Below are 22,704 nucleotides of genomic sequence, written 5' to 3'. Positions count from 1 at the left end.
GTCATATAAAAAAAAAAGCCATCTTATGCAACGGCCTCTCTGACTCGTCTCAGCTCGCAGGGTAGCCAGGTAGCGCAACAAAGGCTTCACGCTCCTAGAAAGCAGCCGCGGTGACCTAAAGCTTTGCTTGGTGTAGATTACAATAAATAATCTTTTCTTTCCAGAACAGGATTATGGCCTATAAAATGCTTCAAGTAGCCCTGTGTTCAACATTGCTTATAGGTAAGAATCCATTTCTTGTTTATTTATCATGTCTTTTACAATGATTAGGTTGATAAATAATCCCTTTTGACTTTTTCAAAGAAATGAACAAATATGTTTTATTCACAGATCAATTCTAGAGCATTGGGAAAACCCAACTGTCATGTCATGTGGTGGTTTTGAGCATGTTAGTGTTAATTGCGTGTGATCATTTTATTCCTAATTATGTATTCACATATTAACATGTCACTCTTGCTAGGAAGTCTAGTTAAGGGCTGCCTCCAAAGAAGTGCTCTTGTGTCCTTGAACAAAGAAAAATTTCAAATGCCTTTTAGAAACTGTAATACTTACCTAGTACCATTATGTGGAGACCTCAAGGTACTTTGAGAGTGTGAATTCATTAACCTTTAGAGAAAGCTGTAGCCCAGAGAAGTGGTGTTTTAAAGACAAATCAAGGAAGGTACTGAAGGTCAGATGATTTGCTGCCAAACTGACCCAATAATTCAGTGACTTCTATCTGAATGGAACTGAGAGGTCGTTTGTTTTTCTTGTAACCAAAACTGAAAATACTTACAAAGGTGTAAATTATATTCACAGTTAAATCTCTACAATTTATAAATACTTCTGATGAAATGCTTACATAAGAATAAATTTCTACTTTTATGATCAACTTGAAACCCATGCAAAAAAATCTACATATTTTTCTTGAGGCGTGCACACACACACACACAAATCAATAAAAGGATATAGGTATATACCTAAAATATGAATCTAGGTAAGTGTGTACATATATGTATGTGTATATAATTAGCCTTTTATTCTTAAGCATATAAATAATTTTAATAAAGAGGGTTTTTTTTAAAGATATTATTTATTTATTTGAGAGAGAGAATGAGAGAGAGAGAGCACATGAGAGCGGGGAGGGTCAGAGGGAGAAGCAGGCTCCCCGCCGAGCAGGGAGCCCGATGCGGGACTCGATCCTGGGACTCCAGGATCATGACCTGAGCAGAAGGCAGTCGCCCAACCAACTGAGCCACCCAGGTGCCCTTTAATAAAGAGTTTTAATCATCACTGTTATACTTTGCATTTGGGACATGTTTAAATAAATGTTTTAGAAATTTATAGCCAAGTTATTATTAGGCAATTATCATCAATGCGTGTGTAATCACACCGGGTTACAGCCCACATCTCCTGATGAAGAAAGTGAGGCTGGCTCAGTTTAAGTGAGTGTCTCAGGAGCACACTGTAAATTGAAGTCATGGGCTAGTTATAATCCATCAGTCATTGCTTTGCTTTGCCTGCTGATCCATGCAGTTGGCTTTCCAGTGGGTGATGGTAGATTAGCACAAGGCGAAGAGCACTAGTGCAAGTCTACCTTCACCTGTGAACATGCAGAGTCAAAAATACCTGGGAAAAGGAAAACATCCTGCAAAATGCCTTTTAGAGACTTTCTTAAGAAACAAGTTGGAATTAACTTTAACTCCAGCTGAGATACAAATATGTCTACCTAGAAAGACAACTGGTTTGACTGATTTCACTTAAAAAATAAAGAAAGAAGATTATGTGGTTAAAGTTCATGAAATAACAAGTTGAGAATTAGAAACTAAGGACAGAGGAACACTGACACGGTGGGGTTAGCCCTTCAGATCTCAGGAAAGAAGCCTTTACTGCGTATAGGCTGAGTACACTTAAGTCTTTAGAATCAGATTCATTTGTTACACAGATAATTCATTTAACTGACATTTTCTAAATCATACAGCTCTCAAGTAGGAAATCATAGCTTGAATCAACTTTCTTCCCTTCTTCTCTTTCTCCTCCCCTTTTTCATTTAAGAATATAGCCTATTCATCTGCCCTTCCCTAGAGCTCTCTACATATCATAAGAAAACAACCATCTTAAAAAGTTTGTTTTTATATTTTTAAAAAGTTTCCTCAGATTAGTTGTCTAACAAATTACTTTTTTGTACAGAACTTAATTTGAAGTAAATAGAGAAAAGATCCCATTATCCATTTTCCTAATGGGAATGCTAAAGCCAAAAATGATGAAGAACCTTCCCCAAGTAATTACATTTATGAGCACAGTCCTCAAATCATTTTATTGATTTTCTTAAAATAGTAATTCATACACATTGGAACCGGTTCCCTGGTCAGAGAATCAGAAGTCCAAGTGTCATGATTTGATTAAAAAGCAAAACAAAACCCCTCTCTTCAGCATTTAGGTCAAGAACTGCCTTCTCCTACAATAAAGCCAGCAAATATGAATACTACTCCTTTAAGTATTCTGTGGGCAGGGGCTTTCCATATGTTACCTTAAGTCAACTCTCTAATCACTGTGCAAATAAGTATCATGATTTTTATTTTACAGGGGAATTTAGGCTTAGAGAAGCTAAGTGATTAAGCCACACAGTTAATCCATGGTGGATGCTGGATTCACATGCGAATTCTACAGCCAGCTCTTCTGAGAATGAAACCCTTCTTTCTGTTATGCAGACTGTCCCCTCTGGCAGTGCCATGCTGGAGATGGGACCTGTAGCTACGGAATAGGCAAAGGAGCACAGAGCAAGGCCTCCTCCTGAGAAAGGAAGAAGGCCAATATCACAGCCCTTGGTTCTACAAGAACAGGCCAGGAGTTAGGGAGCTGGATGATTTTATGTGAGTAAACAGAGCCAAACTAAGAAATAACCAGAGGCTTTCTATGACAGTTTCTAGTTGTGGTGAGGGTAGAGAGAGGTTCTAAACTCATTTATTCCGGCTCCAAGAGGCACTCATCAAAATCAAACAGCCCCATTTCACACAAAGAAGAAATATGGAAAATACACGCATTTGGGACGTATTTTGCAAAGTAAATAAACCAGTCCTTGAAGTTGACCCGTATATGGGACAATTTGGAGGTTCATGCCCATATTGTTAACCTGTGATCAGATCACATGAAGTCCAAGTATGTCTTCTGGTTTTAGACAGGGGAAGAGAACTGCCTTTAGCCCATTTCTCTAGCATTGTTCCAGCTCATACTTTTGACTCCATGCCTAGTAACCAAGAGCAATTTGTCTTGAAGGTTTTTGTTTGCTTGGTTGGTTGGTTTGGGTTGGGTTTTTTAGATGAGAGCCTTTAAGCTCATATTTTCTTCCCCTGGACCGAGGCAGCCCCTCCAGTCCCTCCATGTTTGCCTTCTGCACCATCCATAGAAGGAACGGCCCTTCTCAGTCATCCAGCCGCCCCCCACCATCCTGTTCCTTGGAGAGTCTGTATTTCTGGATATAGTTTTGGTTTATTTTATAAGAACTTGTTCTTAATTTTTTCTACTCACTTGGGCTTAAGATTGATCGATGCTCTCAAGAAAGTAAGTAGTGAGAATGAACTGGGAAATATCTAAGTTAGAGAAAAATATCAGGGCCTATGTCTAGATTCATTGCGCACTCTGGGTGTTGCAGAAAAACCATTTATTTTCCTGTCCACATGGCATCATTGGTCATGATGCTGGAGTTGGAAAACCCATCAACACACACAAGCAATGACCCAGAAGGGGTTACTATTGAATCATACAAAACACTGCCTTTCGTGAATTACAAATTTCTCTGTCCACAAAATCAAAAGCTAATAAAAGATATGCCAGCTCTAAAATATGCCCCAGGAAATTACATGGTGGTGCATGAGAGCATGTATGTGGGTGTATGTTAGCGTGTTGCGAGCAGGTTAAAAAAGACTGAACTTAAATTCGAGTAATACTAGTTCCTGTTTACTCTGCAAAGTACTCAACACGCCAGCAGCTGTAACATCAATAAAGCCAAAGTTCCCTGAGTTAAAAGTTCATTTATGAAAGCATTTCATTAACAGTTTAGTAAGATGACCGGGTTTGAGAGCTGGTCCCAAAGTTCAGTGTCTTTCTTTTTTCCAGTTGACTTCCATCAGCTCTCTGCCCTCTGGCCTGTTGCTTCCCTGCTCCCTTTTTCCATGGCTTTTCACCTTTTTAAACTTTTGTTTTTGTAACTTCCCTAATTTTGTCTCTGCTTCCTCTGATTTCTTTGCTTGAATTCCCCCTTCTCTTTTTTCTTCAAACCCCAAATTTCTTCTCTCATTCTCTCTCTCATTAATTTTTATCTGAATTGCAGCAAAGAGAGAGAATCTATTCTAGTAAATATAACTCTTCTATCTTCCACCATAAATTTTTGGGTCAGTGACCAAAATTTAGAGTGGGAAGAAAAAAGTAACTATTTCATATTTTATAACAAAAATTATTTACTTAACACGGAGAATAAAATATTCAACTTTAAAGATTTTATTTATTTGAGAGAGAGCAAGAGCACGAGCAGGGTGAGGGGCAAAGGGAGAAGCAGACTCCCCACTGAGCCCAACGTAGGGCTCAATCCCGGGACCCCAAGATCATGACCTGAGCCAAAGGCAGACACTTAACCAACTGAGCCACCCGGGTGCCCCTAAAATATTCAATTTTAAGAATATGAACCTAAACATGAATATTTTAATTACTCACAAAATTATAACATTTCTCCTACAGTTAGCGAGATCTTAGGAAATTTTACTGTATTGCCAAGATGTCTGTAGAGACTGTTCTCCTGACCCTCTTTTGTCCTTAATTCCTCGTGACCATTTATACTTCAGTTTAATACTTAATTTATGTGCCTGGGCAGTTATTTCATCTTTTTTCTAAAGACATAAACAGTTTAAGGGAAGGGATTAAGACTCAGTCCAATAAAAATAGTGAATAATAAATGTTATTCTTTCACTGGTTATGCTGAAAGCTGAGTGCTATGCTTTCAGCATCCCATCCCTGAGTATGTCTGAGAACTTGCGGCGGGACTGTCATGCTTATTCTCCATCTCTGGCATCTCAGGCATCAGGCAGTACTGCAGAGAGATGAGAGAGACGTATCACCAGCCTCTAAGGGAAGTAGCTAGCTGTGGCCCATCCTGTGGATTTGCCAGGCATTTCTGTGTCTTCTGCCCCTGCAGACGTAGAATTCCTTCCCTCACATAACCGTCTATGAATATCCACAGAAGTCACAGTCATGGCTTTCCAGGGGTGACAAACTCCTGCTGGTGGGAGCGCCCTGTCTGTGCTGGATTTTTTTCCCCCTGTTTCTTAGGGAGGCTCTGAGACAACAGACCTGTTGGATTCTCTGCACCACCTTCTGACACATAGAACTCTCATCCCCCTTCTTGGCCCGCTTTTGATCAAGTTGAAAAATAAACCAAAGATTAACATGGAAGGCAATCAGTTCCCTTTATTACTAAGAAAGGCTAATTTGGAAAATATAACATAGTATAAGATATAAAGGGCCTGGTGACTTGACCCCAGCATTTGGCAAATTTCATATCCAGTTGCAGGTTGCAGAGCCAGAGGAGAAAGGGTGATCTCGGAGGGCAGCTAACTCTCAAGAGGAAGAAGCAAGAGCTAGCTGGATGTGCCAAGGTATGCCTCTTGGACTTACCAGTTACATGGGGGCACTGCCCCTTCTGAGAGGCAGAGTCTACAAAGGGGAGAAGGGTGGCCTGAGGTTACTCTAAATGAGTTCACTCTACAGGGAATAAACAGGTCTCTGCTATCAGACTCTGTCCTTCCATTCTGTATCGCTCATTTCACATCAGGCTTTCTGATCTTTTTAGCGTATAGGCTCCTACCACAAGGATAATCTTCATGGTCACGTGCACAGTATAAAGACTATTCAGTTATTTCTCCACTATCAAATTTAAAGACTCTTTTTCAGCCTTCTCTGGGTGATGGCAAAATAGGGAATCCTTCCATTTCTAACTGTACAGCTTCTGTCACCAGCGCACAGCTCCTCGGCCCATGATGGGCACTCATCTCTGTGCGTAAGGTGAATACATTTTTATCTGTATTGCTTTAATTATTGACTAGGTCTACTTTGACTTCTCTTTCACTTATTTCTGTCTATCTCAGTGCTGAATTTCTCAGCATGTAAGCTCCTTGGCAGTACTAGGAGCTACACCCATTTAGCATATTCTATATGCTTCTGATGCCCTAATACCATGCAGAGAAAGTAAGTTTCAATTAATGACCTATTGGTTATGAGTATATTCCAGTTAAAAATAATAGAGCTACAAGAGATCTCAGTTGGCTTCATATGACTCAGAACAGGAAATGGAGGGACAGGAGTAACCAACTAATAACCCAACTAATCACGGGCAGGGCTAGGATAAGACCCCCCATCTCTGATCCTTCTTGGCTTGTGTGGCAAGAGCTGTGATCTCCAATGTCTCCATACTCTGAAGTGTCTGCCTTATTTCAACTGTACCGAATTTTCTGCTGAGGATATTCGAGACATGTTTAGATAGCAGAACTAAGCTTGACAGATCCTATTAAAACTATTATGATACGGGATGAAAGGAAGGAGGGTGTGTAGGGAGTTGGAAAGAAAAAGAGGAAGATTTTTTTACAGCTTATGATTTTAAAGTTTAAAAAAAGCATCAACCTGGCTGATACTGCCTACATTAAAAAAAATTAAAAACCAACAAAGTAATAAAACTCAGGGTTCAGTTTTCAAACCCCAGCAGTATTATAGAGGCTTACAAACACAAACTGTGATCTTGCTCTCACTAACTTTCAAGGTTGATCAGGCAGAATGAAAAAGGGAGGAGGAATTTCGCAAGCAGAGAGGATAATAGCATGCCCTTCTGTACTACTTGCATTTTATTTCCAGCTCTGCCAATGACTTACTATGTGACCTTGAGTGAGTCATTTCATCTCTGTGTGTCAATTTTCTCACTTGTAAAGTAGGATAATAAATACTACTTTCTGTCTCTCTCATGGGTGATGCTATTATCACCATCAATTAATATTTATTGGATGCCTGTTGGGCACATAATGCTGAGGTAGGTGCTTTGTTCAGGGACAAGGGGGAGGGGGAGGGGGACATTGTATCAGTGAAACATTTTCCATGAGCAAAAAGAGAGAAGATTTACAAAAGACAGAATTATTAGAGCTTAAAATAGCTATGCTTTATATTTTAAGGCATGCTTCTCTGCCAAGATTTAGGTAATAGCATTTTTTTTTTCCTTAGGATTGTACAATGCTCCAGGACAATCATGGTGCAGAATATTGGTTTTACTTTTGGATGATTCCAAGTAACACTATCTTAAGTGGTTAATATACTTTCTTTATCTAGTTGTTAATTATATCTTAAGCATAATTTATGTAGAAACATTTATTAGAGGCGTGCCTGTGTTACTTGGTGGGTTAAGTGGTCAACTCTTGATTTCAGCTGAGGTCGTGATTTCAGGTCATGGGATTGAGCTCCCGAGTCGGGCTCTGCGCTCAGCGGGGAGTCTACGTGGGCTTCTCTCTCCCTCTCCTTCTGCACATCTCCCTGCTCATGTGTGTGCTCTCTCTTTCAAATAAATAAATATTTTTTAAAAAAGAAACATTTATTAGGTACTGATACTGGATCTTATTTGCCTAGACACTCTGTTTTGAAACCTCCCCTTCCTTTTTTTTTTAAAACAGAATAAGAACAGGGGCATGTGGGTGACTCAGTCAGTTAAGCATTTGCCTTTGGCTCAGGTCATAATCCCAGGGTCCTGGAATCGAGTCCCACATCGGGGTCCCTGCTCAGCAGAGAGCCTACTTCTCCCTCTCCCTCTGCCTGTGGCTCTGCTTACTTGTACTCTCTCTCTCTTTGTCAAATAAATAAATAAAATCTTTTAAAAATAATAAAATAAACAGAAGAAGAACACATTAAACTTGTAACACTGTAACAGACACCTTTTCAAAGAGAATGAAGAGAAATCTGAGAAGTTTCCTATGAACACATCTCAGTTAAAACCAGAACTTCAATGCTGGTCAGTGCACACCAGTGAGCCCAAACAAATGAGTTCCCTGTTCTGTTCCAACCAGCCCTGTCTTACCATTCCTGGTGTCACTCATCTGATCCAGGCCCTACTTATCTGTCCTCTGGACCACTAGAAGAGGCTCCAACCTGTGTCTCTCACTCTCTCTTCCTTTTACAATCTGCCTTCCAACACCACTGACAAAGGAGTTTCCAAAAGTATCTGTGAATGGATAAACAAAATGTTGGCATATATGTACAAAATATTATTTGGTCTTAAAAAGGAATGCAAAGCTGATATATACTTCAACATGTATACCTTGAAGATATTCTACTAAGTGAAATAAATTAGACACAAAGGGACAAATAGTGCATGATTCCTCTTAGATGGGGTACCTACAATAAGCAAATGCATAGAGACAGAAAGCTAATGGTGGTGACCAAGGGCTGGAGGAGAGAGTAATGGGAATTGTTGAAGGGTACCGAGTTTCTATTTCGGGAGATGAAAAAATTCTTGAGATAGTGATGATGATTGTACAACACTGTGAATGTGCTTGATGTTACTGAATTGTACACTTAAAAATAGTTAAAATGGCTTTACATTATGCATATTTTAAATCATAATCAAACAAAAAAATTTTAAGTAAATCTGGTCCTATAATTTTCTTGTTCAGAAATATTAATGATTTGAAGAATAAAGTCCAAACTCCTTGGTATGACAGTAATAATCCCCCGACATTCTCTGAGCACATCCACACCTCAGCCCTACCCTGCAATCACATTGGCAAAGTGGGGGTCACTGAACCTGAACCTGACTTTGCTCCTCTGTTCCTGGGCTCTCCAGTTTTCCTCAGCCTGGAGTACATGCTCTTTGTTTCTGCTCCCTTCTTCTTCACTGTGGAAACAGCCCATAACCTTGGAAGCTCAACTCAAAACCAATTTCTCTGTGATCCCTCCACGCCAGTATCAGAATTAATCACTTCCCCTTCAAACGGTCTGGTCACAGTATGTTTCTTTATCATTATTTATGAACTCTGAATACAATATGAGTTCCTTAGCGGCAAGGGTTGTTTTTTGTTTATCTTGCTATGCAACGATGATTATCCAAGCAGGGACAAGGGTGAGGCAAGTGGAGATCTTATGGCACAAAATTTGTGTAAGCTTGAGAGCAAGTTTCTTCTTCTATTTGTGGACTCACTTAGCTTCACCTGGGTCTCAGCTCTGGTGATTAGCAGTTTATCCTGACATCAGTAGGCACTCATAATGCATCGTATTAGTTATCTACTATGACCTAACAATTTCCCCAAACCATAGCAATTTAAAACAAGAAACATTTATCATCTTACAGTTTCTGAGGAATTTGGGAGTGGCTTAGGTCAGTGACTCTGACTCAGGAACTCTCATGAGATTACAGTAAAGATGTCAGTGAGGGCTATTGTGATTGAAGGCTTGACTGGAACGAAACCATTAGGTTCCCAGGTGGTTCGTTTGTGTGGCTGTTGGTGGGAGGCTTCAGTTCCTTGACAGACGGGCCTCTCTTCAGGGCTGCTTGAGCGTCCTCCCAACATGGCAGCTGTTTCCATTAGAGCAAGTGATCCAAGAGAGGTGCGAGACAGAAGCTATAATGCATTTTATGTGCTCGCCACAGAAAGCACACACTGTCATTTCCACAGTATCCTGTGGCTACACAGGTCCACCCTCCTAAACGAAAGAAGACCACAGGGGATCTGAATACCAAGAAGGCAGTGGTCTTTGGGGGACATACTGGAGGATGGCTTCCACAGGCATGCTGGTTAGATTGTATTGAATTAGATGACCAGAAGCAGGCCAATATTACTACTATCATCTGTTACTAATATCTACTGAAAAGTTGACTTCTATATTTTATTTTTAAATCATGAATAACTAAAATTGCTAATATCCTATTAATAGATAATGTGTCTGAGCCATTTTTTTATCTTCATCACTAGTAATATTTTGCACCCAGAGACAGCCTGATTGATGTATAATATCCACAGAGGTTGTCATTTTCAATAGGTAGGCAGTTAGAACCAGAACTTAATGGGGTAACAAATTAAACTAGAAGTAATAGAGCTAATAACTAGAACCCTGCTTAGTGCTCAAGGTCAAGCTTGGAAAAGCATGAGATCATAAGGAATGTGTAAGTAATGATTGTTTCTTTTTTATAAATGCATAAGGCTTTTTATTATTATTATTACTTTTCTTTGGCCCCAAGCATTCCTGTCTCTTAGTCATAATATTGCACAGTGGCTTTAAGGGGAGAATTTCATCTCCGTTTCCTACTAGCTATGTGGCCTTGAACATATTATTTAACTTTTGTGTGATGTAGTTACCTTTTCTGCAAAATGAGGTGATTGACAGTGCTACTTCTTAGGTTTGTTGTATTATATAAGGTTGTTCAGGTAAAGTATCTTTTAGTGCAATGCTCAATAAATGTTAGTTATCATTATTATTTGTGTGTGTCATCAATACACACACACATGCACAAATAATCTAACTCCCTCTAACCATTGTCTTCTTACATCCATTTTAAAGATTCCCAGTGCCACATCATTCCTTCAGCTTAAAATGTAAAGTTTTGCTCCTTCTCCTATCCTGCTAAATTTAATCTTTTCTTTAAGGAATAGATTCAGCAATTTTCCTGACCATGAAAATGTCTGTTTGTGCCCCAGAGCCCCGAAGTTCGATAAGGATACCTTCTCTTAAATTCCCTTAGCACAATCAAATCCTATGTTGCCTTGTTTTACTTTGAATCTTGTACCCCTCTCCCTCCTCCGCTACAGAGGAGAGGTTTCATATCTTATAGTTCACTATAACTCTGGTCAATAGAGTCTTGTTAATGATGAAGCAATAGAGTACTTAACATAACATTTGTAATAAATGCTTCTTTATCACAAGCAATGAACAGATTGTATTGTTACCACAAATAGGTCAGGAGTGTGTTCTTCCTTGATATTGATTCAAATTACAACTCTGAATGTGATTGTGTTTTATTTGGAAATGAAATATAATATAGACTGTTAAAATTCAAGATACTAAAACAGTCTGGATTTTAAAAACAATCATCTTTTTTTTTCCCCCTTAATCCTGGACTGGGAAGGAGTACAAAATGCAAACTTCTTCAATTCAGTGATAGATCTATCAATACTAACAATTTACACCACAGTGCCAGATTTGGAAGCAGTCTACTTCAAACTGAAAGATATGTTCTCTTTTGGAAGGCTAGGAAAGGAAGAATAAGATTGTTGACTGCCTGGTTTGAGCCAGATGGTTTATAGCCATTAATACACCCAACCCTTACAGTAATCCTATATTATTGTGTTACTGCGTTATTATTATAACTTTTTACATACAAGAAAACTGCAGCTTGGAGAAATTAAGCAACTTGTCCAGAAAAGTGATAGAGCTGCAATTTGAATCCCGGTCTGTGGGCTCCCGTGCAGGTACAGGAGGCTCTAAAAATCTTTTCCATCCAGCATATGGTTTTCATGCTGCACTATATGCAGGACACATAGGGTGGTGATAGCTCAGTGATGGGGGAAGGCTGAGGAATGGTCATCTCCCTTGGCGCATAGCTTTCTCAGGGCTCCCTTCTCAGGCCCCCAACCTCCCAAAACCACAGCTGTGTCTCTTTAAGAAGATAAACACTGAGATGTAAACTACTGCCTTAAAAGATGCTGTGCTCTTGGACTCTGAATTACAGGAGCGTTGGGAGCGCCATTTTTGTTGGAGGACCCAGCAAACCAGTTCCTACATCTCAAAAGACGTATATATTTGCAGGATTACTGGGACCCAGATCAGAATCCAAATATGTGGGGCAACTCGCTGGCTGATCAGGTATTTGCATTAGAAACAATGCACCATCTATCTTGCTGAGTAGGCACTGCATCAGCAGGCATCAACCCAGTACCAGCCCAACCCACGAGTTTTTTCTCTCTAGCCACCCTGAGCTATAGCTGCCATTTCCTCCCCATAAAGTGGCTTTTGTCTGGTAAACTCCACCTTTTCCTTCAAGACTAAAATCAAATGTTCCCTCCTTTTTGAAACTTTTCCCTTCTTTCCTGGATGACATTTGTCCTTCTTTCTTTTCTCCCCTTTGCATGCCATTCACATGTGAATAGCTCTCTAAATGTCACCCTGGAATTAGTTGCTTTGTGCACCCAACCTCCCCTACCTAGGCTACAGACGTAAGGTGCATGTCTTATCCATCAAGGTCATTATTCTCAGAAACTATCAAAATGACTGTTACTCAGTCAAATCTCAGTAGATTATTGCATGTTTGGGTGGGTGGATGAATGGATCATGGTCACATTTTCGTTCCCTTTCAGTTATTCAACAGCTTATTTTCCTCTGGGATAATTATGCAAAACTTTAATGTCATTCCTTCATTTGCTTGCCTTTTGTACACTTTTCTATTCATTTGGAAGTCTCACTCCAAGAGAAATAAAGAAGAAATGTGCCTTAGCCAGTTTTATTCCATGTTTACTTTTTTGATGGAAGAAACTCCAGGCCAAATAAAATTGCTGAATTGTCTGAGGATTTCAATTATTCATGATTTCCCTCTTAAAATTCAGCAATTTAGAAAACAAAAATGTATAACAAATTAATTAATCCCTTCACTTGTTTGTCCTTTATCTCTTCACACGTGTATCAGGCTCTATCACCAGGCTAGAGGGTTGTATAAAATCACTAAAAAAAATGGAATGTCCTTGTTTTTCTGGGGCCTGGGTCCTATCCTTACTCTGCCTGGCTGAGTTTTAACTGGTCTACCAGGATTGGCTCGTTTCTGGTTAGCATTTGCGATGAAAACCACCGGCTTGAATAATGCATCAAGTTTTATGTATGTTTTTCTCCAAAAGGCATCATTTAGAGGTATTAAAACCAGACATTTGTTTATTTGGCAAATTAAATATTATATAAGTGGGTAGACTGTGTCTCCTTTAGGGAATACTGAAATTTTCAAGTACACTCCTGCCTCTAATTGTAGACCAGTGCTATGATCAAGTAACAGATACTACAATGTAACAGGAGACTACCACATTGGTTCATACAGTGGCCCCCAAATACCATAAAACATTTAAGCATTGAAGTATACAGGTCACTAAAAGTATGTTAACCAAACCTTATTGGGTATTATTCTTCCACTCTACTTCTCTCAGTCTTTTAGGATTATCTGTACAATAACCTGAATAACTGATATAGCATGTGCTCTCCATACTCCGAGATCATGACTTCAAGTTTCTTTTGTTGCAGGTTCATGAAACATGGACTGCTTTGAAAACAACAGCACAGTATTATCTGAATGTGAATGCCTTCACTTCTGACATATCCACTGCCCAGTAAATGTGCTTTGATGGTTAAACCAGGAGAGCAAAAACAGTGGGAGTCAACATGGCAATGGACCCAAACCATGGGCTTTGGAGACCTGGAGGCAAATCCATGCCATTTACAAGATTATTTAACATGTCCGTCTCGTGGAGCTGTGGAAAGGAGTAAATATGAAAACCCAAGTAGAGACCTAGAATTAGAAGTTCTCAATAAATTGTAGCTCTTAAAATGAGAATTTAAATAATGACTATAGTAATAACATTTACCAAAAAGGGGCTTTTATGGACAAGGAAATAAAAAACAAAAAAGTAGTGCCATTAAAACTCACTGTTGATAGCTCACTTTCTATTGTCTGCTTTTTGAAAGCGTTCTCTTTTTAATTAAAGGAAGAGGGAGCTCTCAAATGGAGTTGGTCCTCTCCTTTTTCTTCAATACTTTTCATTTTTTAAAGCCAGCCTATTTTAAGATCATGCTTTTGAAACTTTTCTATCAAAAGTGTATTGCTGAGTGCAGTAGAGAATACCATCTTAACTCTATTTGGGGGTAGATGATGAGTAGGAACCCACTGGAAACATTCATCTGTAAGTGGAGACCTCCTTAGGAGTTTTGTCAAATTTGTGCAAGTTTTGCGTTATAGTCCATAATATATTGATATTTATTTGAATTTGAAACAACATTTTTAACTTTCTGGCCAGGGACATTTATTACTGTTTTCCAATAAAACTGAAAAATTGACTCTAAAGAAATGTGGACTATATTTGGTTTTACAATTGTCCTAAGCACTTTTTCAGCAGCAGGTATGTCAGAAAAATCAAATATGAAGAACCTGCAATGTGAAGACTTCAGCCCAGCACTTTCCTCTTCAAGAGGACACTGGCAGTTACGCAGTATTCCCCACTTCCTATCCCCTGCCCTAGAGGCCTTTGCAGTGAGAAATTTGAGGCTGGGGCATAATTTATGCACTCAACTATTATCCATTTCCAATACATACACAGAGATTTTTAAATCAAAACACAACTGAATGGGCAAAAGAAAGAAGATAAATCATTTGGGTTTGCAGTAAGAAAGTTAAGATTGTACATGAATCCATCTCAGGGTTTCAACAATAGTATGCATTTGCTACCACAAAGTTCCATTCTTTGATCATTTAATTAAAAAATTAGAGAATTCCCAAGTATTGATCAGCATTCTCCAGAGAATCAGAATCAATAGAATGTGTATATGCCGAGAAACAGATTTATTGTAAGGAATTGGCTCCTGTGATTATGGAGTCTGGCGAGTCCAAAAGCTGCAGGGTAGGCCAGCAGGCTGGAGACCAGAGAAGAACCAATGCTGGAGCGCAAGTCTGAAGGTCATCAGGCCAGAACTCTAGCAAAGAGCTGATTGTGTGGTTTGAATCCTAAGGCCATCTGTTGGCAGAATTCCCTCTTGCTCATGGAAGGTCAGTTTTTTGTTCTATTTAAGCCTTCAATTTATTGGACGGGTCCCATTCACATTATGGAGGGCCATATGCTTTGCTCAAAGTCCTCCAATTTAAATGCTAAGTTCATCCAAAAACACCATCACAGAGACATCCGGAATAATGTTTGACCTCATACTAGGTACAGTGGCTCAGCCACATTGACACATACATTAACTATTACAACCTAGATTAGGTTATTTAGAGTGTACATACGTGCACACACACTCTCTCAAAGCTGTGATGGAAGCAACATGTGGAGGAGAAAAAGAAAAGGACTTTAATTCATTCATTTTGTTCAGTATAATACAAGGAAGAAGCTGGGTAAGTTGTGAGCCACCAATAGTGTGAAATTATGTTAGCTGCCAAGGTAATTTTGATTTATGGAGCACTAAAAAGCAGTTTTACCGAGAGGTTGTCATCAGATTAAACAAGCATGGAAATGGGGTTTCTTATTCAAACATAATTTCATGAGAAATTACTGGAAATTTATATGATACCAGAAAACAAACAAATGAAAGCATTCTTGGTCTACGTAAAATAATTTATCTAGAAAGGCAACAGTTAACGTCCATACAGCTGAGCAAGAAGTGGTGAGTGTTCCATTTTTTTAGAGTATTTAGGTTTTTTTAGGATTTAAGAAAACATAAGTACCACATATTTAGTGTCTACATGCAAAATTAGTTTCGACCAGAACAACTCTTAATTCAGTGTTTAAAGAAATTGATTGTATTGAGGGACCAATTATCTGGCTGACTCAATTTAACTGATTTTTTTTCAAAATGGTAAGTGATTTGTGTGTGTGTGGTGGGGGAGGGTGTCCTCTGATTTGCTTTAAGTCTGTACCTAATTTATAAACTCTATGTAAAAGTCTGCTTATTTCAAGGCTAAAGACCCATTTAACATTTTTAAGAACCCAGAACAAACTACAGCAATTGCACAATATTAGGAAAAATAGAGATCAGAAACTACCCCTTTCCTCACTTCCTGAGACTCTATATAGACTCTGCAACTGGATGTTCTCAGGTTCTACTGCAGCATTAAGGACATAAATGCACCTGGGACGCCTGGGTGGCTCAGTCATTAAGCGTCTGCCTTTGGCTCAGGTCACAATCCCAGGGTCCTGGGATCGAGTCCCACACTGGGCTTCCTGCTCAGTGGGGAGCCTACTTCTGCCTCTGTCTCTGCTGCTCCCCCTGCTTATTCCCTCTCTGTCTCTGTCAAATGAATAAATAAAATCTTAAAAAAAAAAAAAAAGAACATAAATGCTCTGGGGTGTCTGGGTGGCTCAGTCAGTTAAGCGTCTACCTTCAGCTCAGGTCATGATCCCGGGGTCCTGGGATCGAGTTCCAATCCCTCTTGCCCATGCTTGCTTGCATGCATGCATGCTCTCTCTCTCTCTCTCAAAAAAACAAAACAAAACCAAAAACCATAAATGCTCTGGTGACTCTGAATTCTTCTGAAGTAAGTTTCCATTCTGAGGTCTAAAGGGAAGCAAGCTAAGGCCAGTCCTACAGATCCCATTTTACAGATAAAAACTAAAAACCCAGAGACTTCCTTTTCCCCTTCCACTATGTGAGGATGTAGCAAAAAGACATCTTTCTATGAACCAGAAAGTTGGCCCTCATCAGACACCAATCTCCCGGCACCTTGATTTTGGACTTCCCAGACTCCAGAACTATGAGAAATAAATTTCTGTTGTTTATAAGTCACCCAGTCTATGGCGTTTTGTTATAGCAGCCTGAACAGACTAAGACACTTTCTTATATCAGTAGCAGGACAAACAAATAAGATGCGATATAATTTATCTACATGCTGTCCAGTGAATTGATAAGAGAACTGAATAAGAACTCAATAATATTTTTCATTTCTGGACTTCAGTTTCACCAACACATCAGAGTCAATCCCAAAAGATATCCATCCTCCTGTGCCAATTCATTGTAATTTAAATAGAATAACTAATGGATGGGAGTACTGTACATATAGAACAAATTAAAAATGAAGGTATTTATTTTCATGTGTTGATTTTACTTATTCCATTTATTTTCCTCGAACTGATCTAAAACATCTCAGGCAACTGAATCAGGCAAAGAATATATATATCTTACACTGTTATCTTCAATGATAGTGACAGCCAGAATTAATTTTATTGAAAGTAATTTAGCATTGACTGGTTAAATATACAAACCACCAGTCTGAAGCAGAGACATTGCCAGACTCCTTCAAATCAGAGACAAAAAAATAAATAAATGTTTGTGGAGATTACATCACAAATTGGCCTCTTGGAAGGCCGTTCAAATGTAAAAAATAAATAAATTATCTAAATTCAAAAGATTTTATCCCATCCATAAGTGACAAAAGCTGCAGCATTTTCTTTTTCTGATCATAATGTGAGAAACCAAGCTAATTATTTTTTAACAGATAATTTCAGGAAAGGTATGCCTTCATAGCCCCACCCCCTTTTGCTCCATCAAAAGTATATTTTACAAGGGATTTTTTGATGATCTTTAATCAGGCAGTAACTACAGAGAGAAAAAAATTACCAGGATTTGTAGAGTTGAAATTTTAAATACCTTTAAATACCATACATAGACTCTCCAACATTTTCCTGAGAGACTTTTGTTTAATTCCTGGTTCTACCCCTTCCTTGGGGGAAGCGAGGGATGTAACCGGTATTTAAGAATGTAGCCTCTGGAGCCAGAGGCCTGGGGTCATAGCCCCCTCCTGTGGCTGAGTTTCCTATCTCCGAAATGGAAATGATAAAAGCACCAGCCTCAGCCTCAGTCAAGTGGAGTGGGGCTTGCAGGAGCTAAGCTTCTGGCACATAATAGTCCCTCTACAAATACTTGCTTGCAATAATAGAATGTACATTATCTCCACTTTGTTTTTCAAAATAGTGTAAACTGTTAGGAAAAATTTTCATCTAATAAACACCCAAGGGCTATTGCTCATTTTTTTTTTTTTTTTAAGTTAGAAACAAACCTGATTATGATAGCAGTGTTAAAGAAAATCCCACCAGGGACCGCAGACAACAATTTTGTTTTATCATCTGACTTGCAGCTTTTTGATTCACATACTGCCACAAATCACTTTCCCTTAATACGCCATAAAATGGTTACCCAAATGATGACAAGCAAGAAATTAAAATTCAGGGAGCTCTCAGTAGTTGGTATTTCCAAACAGATTAATCTTACTATTGTTCTGCTTTTCTAAAAAATCTCAAACAGCTCTCCCACAGCTCTACATTTGTGAGCTTGTATGTTTGAGGCGCTGCGACTACCTTGTGCTGGGGGGCCAAAGAGGAGTGGGATCAGTCCCTGCTCCTCAGGCTCTCCAGGGCCTCACAGGGAACTGAGGAGTCTCCATATGCACACACTCTAATGACGGCAGGGCCACAACACAAGTTAAAGCAGCAGAAGGCTCTTGATGCCTGCCTGGTACCTGCCTGGTACCTGCCTGGAGCTCTGATCTCCTCCTGGACTGCTCGCCCTCTCACTAACAAGTGCCAGTCGTCGTGGCCTTCACGTTGTGGTAAAGCATGTCAAGTTTGCTCCAACCTCAGAGATTTATGCTTCCCTCTGCCTGGACTACACTTCCTAGGAAGTTCATGAGTTGGCCTCTTGTGATCGTTTAGATCTCAGCTCAAGGGTTCCTCCTCAGAGAATGCATCCCTGACTAACTGGTCGTAAGTAGCCGAATGTAGTGGCTTCAGCCACATGCATTTATCATCTCACTTTCCTGTAGGCCAGAAGTCCAACATCAGTGCCACAGGTGCTGTCAGCAGGGCTGCATTTCTTTCAGGACCATTCCGGGGAGGATCTGCTTCCTTGCCTTTTCCAGCGTGTGGGACACTTCATGCTGTGGCTCATGGTCCCTTTCCTTCATCTTCAAAACCAGCAATGCTGCATCTTCTGCCCCTTCTTCCATCATTTTCTCTCTCTGACCAAAGCTGGGAAAACGTCTCCTCATTTAAGAACTTGGGCTTCGGGGGCACCTGGGTGGCTCGGTCGGTTGGGAGGCTGCCTTCGGCTGGGGTCACGATCCCAGGGTCCTGGGATTGAGTCCCGCGTCGGGCTCCCTGCTCCGCGGGGAGTCTGCTTCTCCCTCCCCCTGCTCTTGAGCTCTAGATTTTCCCCTCTCTCTCCCCCTCAAATAAATGGATAAAATCTTTAAAAAAAAAAAAAAAGAACTTGGGCTTTGATTGGAACCACCTAAATAATGTACCATGTTCTCCCCAAGACCCTTCACCTTAATCACGTCTATAAAATCCTTTTTGCCGTGTAAGACCACACACTCATAGCCCAGGATTAGGAGGTGGACATCTTTAGGGGCTCGTTATTCTGCCTGCCACACTTCAGCTTCCAGCAGTCCCTGTCTGCTATGTGGCTTTTTCCTTTCTTGCTGTTTTTTATAGCATTACATGGAATTCTCTTGTTTGTTTATTTACCTATAATTTATTTGTTATTATGTATTTCTTTATTAGGTGAAAGTCCCCCTTCCCTCCATTTCCTCTACACTATTCTATATTCTGGAGAATAAGAATTTGATCTACCTTGATCAAAGCGGCATCCCCAGCCCCTGGAGTGGCAACGGGCACAGAGTAGGCACTAAGTGAATTCTTGTTGAGTGAATAACTAAAGTCCACTGTGGTGATTGACGTAAGCTTTAGAAAGGACATGCTGCCTAATTTAAGTCCCGAAGGTAAGTAAGGAGATTATCGAGTGAACTTTACAGCCTGTGTAGGAGAGAGCAGAATCACCAGAGAATGACAACGCTGCGCTTGAAGGTGTAGCCAAGGACGAGAGGCTGAAAAAAATGAGTCAGAGGCAAATCACCAAAATCTTTTCAGACTTCGTCTTGCATGTACTGAGAGCCACTGAAGGATTTTACACGGAGGAGTAATTTGCTTGGCTCTTCAGTTAGAAAGATACTACGCCATCGGTGTCATTGTCAACGAAGATTATCTGGGGGAAGGCCAAGTGGGAGGCTGGGAAGTGAGTTTTGTCCTATCTTCCAAGGTTTTCGCCGATGAACCTGATAAATGAGTGAATGCTGAAGTGTTAATAGAAAATTGTTAGTAGAAAATCCATCTCTTCTTCTAGGTAATGCGTATTATAATAGTTGACCATTGGAGACCATTTTCTTCTTTCCCCTCCAACTGGGTAAGATTTGGGGAAGCATATTAGGTTGCCTTCTTAAGATTTTCTTGAAATTGGTAAGAGGACAGGTTATATAAGAGCCCACTACTATTCAAAAAAAAAATTCAGTTTTATATGTTCCAGTCTAGCAATGTCATCCAAAGTTACATTTGGCAAGACATTCCAGCTGTCTTTTTCTCACTTGCTTCAACAATACAATGGTCTAATCAAAACAAAACAACACTGCTGCATAAAGACAGCTCATAACAAGTGGTAAGGGAGAGAGACGAGAGTCAAAGATGACAGCACAGTTTCAAATGCGGGTGACATGGGTAATGAGGTTTCAAAAACAACTGAGAGATGACAGCAGGAAACTCTGATAGGTTCATGAGGTCAGGAGATGATGTGTTCGGTTTTAAACATTTGGTTTCATGCTCCATTCTCATTTCATTCTACTATCTACTCAGATCATATTAAGCACAAACACAGGTGTTAGATTTGGGGAGTTATAGACTCACTTCCTAATCAAAGATTTTCACATGAAAAAAATCGACTAATGCTACTCTGGCAAAAGCAAAACAAGAAAGACACCAAACAAGTAAATAAAAAACCCAAGGTATTTGATAAGTAGCAAAACCTTTCCCTCACCTTTTCCCTCTTGTCTCTCATTTCCCAAGTGATTAATTTTGAAAATTTAACAAAATACATGAAAATTCAAATGTTAATAGTTTTGGATTCTATTCCTCTTGAGTTTAAAAGAAATAAGTTGTTTTAAAACAATAGTTTCATAGAAAACACTAAATTTTTATGCAGTTCTTTATCTGAGCAAAAATAATCATGACCTTCCTCATTGTTGATGTTTAAAACTGGTTCTTTAGATTAATCATGATTGATACATTTTAGGGGACCAAAGTTAGAGAAGAGGATTTAACTACTTTAACTAAACACAAAATGATTTATAAAATTAAGGCATTCATCAGAAAGGATGAATACCCAACTTTTACATCAACATGGATGGGACTGGAGGAGATTATGCTAAGTGAAATAAGTCAAGCAGAGAAAGTCAATTATCATATGGTTTCCCTTATTTGTGAAACATAAGGTATAGCATGGAGGACATTAGGAGAAGGAAGGGAAAAGCAAAGGGGGGTGGAAATTGGAGGGGGAGACGAACCATGAGAGACTATGGACTCCGAGAAACAAATTGAAGGTTTTAGAGGGGACGGGGCTGGGGGGATGGGTTAGCCAAGTGATGGGTATTAAGGAGGGCACATACTGCATGGAGCACTGGGTGATATAGAAGAAAACAATGAATCATGGATCACTACATCAAAAACTAATGATGTATTGTATGGTGACTAACCTAATAAAATTAAATTTAAATTTAAAAATAAATAAATAAATAATAAAATAAAATTAAGGCATTGCTAGTTGTATATTAAGGACTACATGAATTAGTGATGATCTGAGAGAAACAAAAAGAATGAGAGAACTGCCCATATTGAATACTGGCGCGAGGATGGTGAGCAACAGAGACTCATTCATTGCTGATGGGAAGCCAAAAGGGTACAACCACACTGGAAGACAGTTTGACAGTTTCTTTTTTTTTTTTTTAAGATTTATTTTTTTATTCCAGAGAGACAGAGTGTGTGTGTGGTGGGCATGAGGAGGAAGAGGAGCAGAGGGAGAGAATCTTCAAGCAGCCTCTCCACTGAATGCAGAGCCTGGTGTGAGGCTCGATCTCATGACCCATGAGATCATGACCTGAGCTAAAACCAAGAGTCAGATGCTCAACCAACTGAGCCATTCAGATGCCCCTTGACAGTTTCTTATAAAGCTTACACATGGTCTTATTACGTGATCCAGCAATCACACTTGTAGGTATTTTCCCAAGTTAAAAACTTATATCCACACGAAAACCTACATATGAATGTTTATAGCAGCATTATTCATAATATCCCCAAACTGGAAGCAACCGAGATGTCTTTAATGGGTGAATGGATAAACAAACTGTGGTACATACAGGAAGTAGAATATTATTCAGCAATAAGAAGATATAACCTATCAAGCCATGAAAAGCCATGGACACATTTTAAATGCATATAGTTAAGTTAAAAAAGCCAGTGTGAAAAGACTACATGTTGCATGATTCCAACTATATGACAGAAAGATCCATGGTTGCCAGAGGTTTGGGGGCAGAGTGGGATAAATTGGTAAAGCACAAGGGATATTTAGATGTCGAAACCATTCTGTCTGATATTGAAATAGTAGATAGACACATGACACTAGGCATTTGTCAAAACCCATAGAACTCTTCAACACAGAGTGAACTTTAGTGTAAACCATGTACTTTAGTGAACAATAATGTATCACCATGAGTTCAGTACTCGTAACAAATGTACAACACGGAGGCAAAATGTGAATAGGGGAAATTGTGTATAGAGGTGGTGGTATATGGGAACTATATGTACTATCTTCTCGATTTTCTGTAAATCTACAACTGTTCTAAAACACTTGTCTATTAATTTTTTTAATGAAAGAGAAAAAAAGCACTCCTCTGACATTACAAAATTATGTCAGTGCCAATGCCCACCTGCCTTCCAGAATGGTTTACATGAAGAAAGGGTGATCATGCACCTGGATTACCCAAGATGTTCCCAGTTTACATCAGTTGTTCAGGTATAATTATTAACCAAGCCTCCCCCTTGTTCTCAAAAATGTTTCATTTGGGATGATAAATTACATGGTCACTGTACT

General features: G+C 39.4%; 1 protein-coding gene across 1 annotated transcript; it reads left to right on the top strand.

Moving 5' to 3' along the window:
* The first annotated feature begins 89 nt into the window (after window positions 1-89).
* Window positions 90-13,434, top strand: CUNH3orf85 (chromosome unknown C3orf85 homolog). The gene is made up of 3 exons (XM_034990492.1): window positions 90-222; window positions 11,726-11,859; window positions 13,276-13,434. The coding sequence occupies exons 1-3, from the start codon at window positions 174-176 to the stop codon at window positions 13,363-13,365; spliced, it is 273 nt and encodes a 90-aa protein (XP_034846383.1). The 5' UTR covers window positions 90-173; the 3' UTR covers window positions 13,366-13,434.
* Window positions 13,435-22,704: the final 9,270 nt, after the last annotated feature.

Source organism: Mirounga leonina, unplaced genomic scaffold (assembly GCF_011800145.1).
Source record: "Mirounga leonina isolate KUSES-001 unplaced genomic scaffold, KU_Mleo_1.0 Mir_115, whole genome shotgun sequence".
Classification (NCBI taxonomy): Eukaryota; Metazoa; Chordata; class Mammalia; order Carnivora; family Phocidae; genus Mirounga; species Mirounga leonina.
The sequence above is the reverse complement of the archived record's forward strand: the minus strand, read 5'-3'. Positions and strand labels throughout refer to the sequence as shown.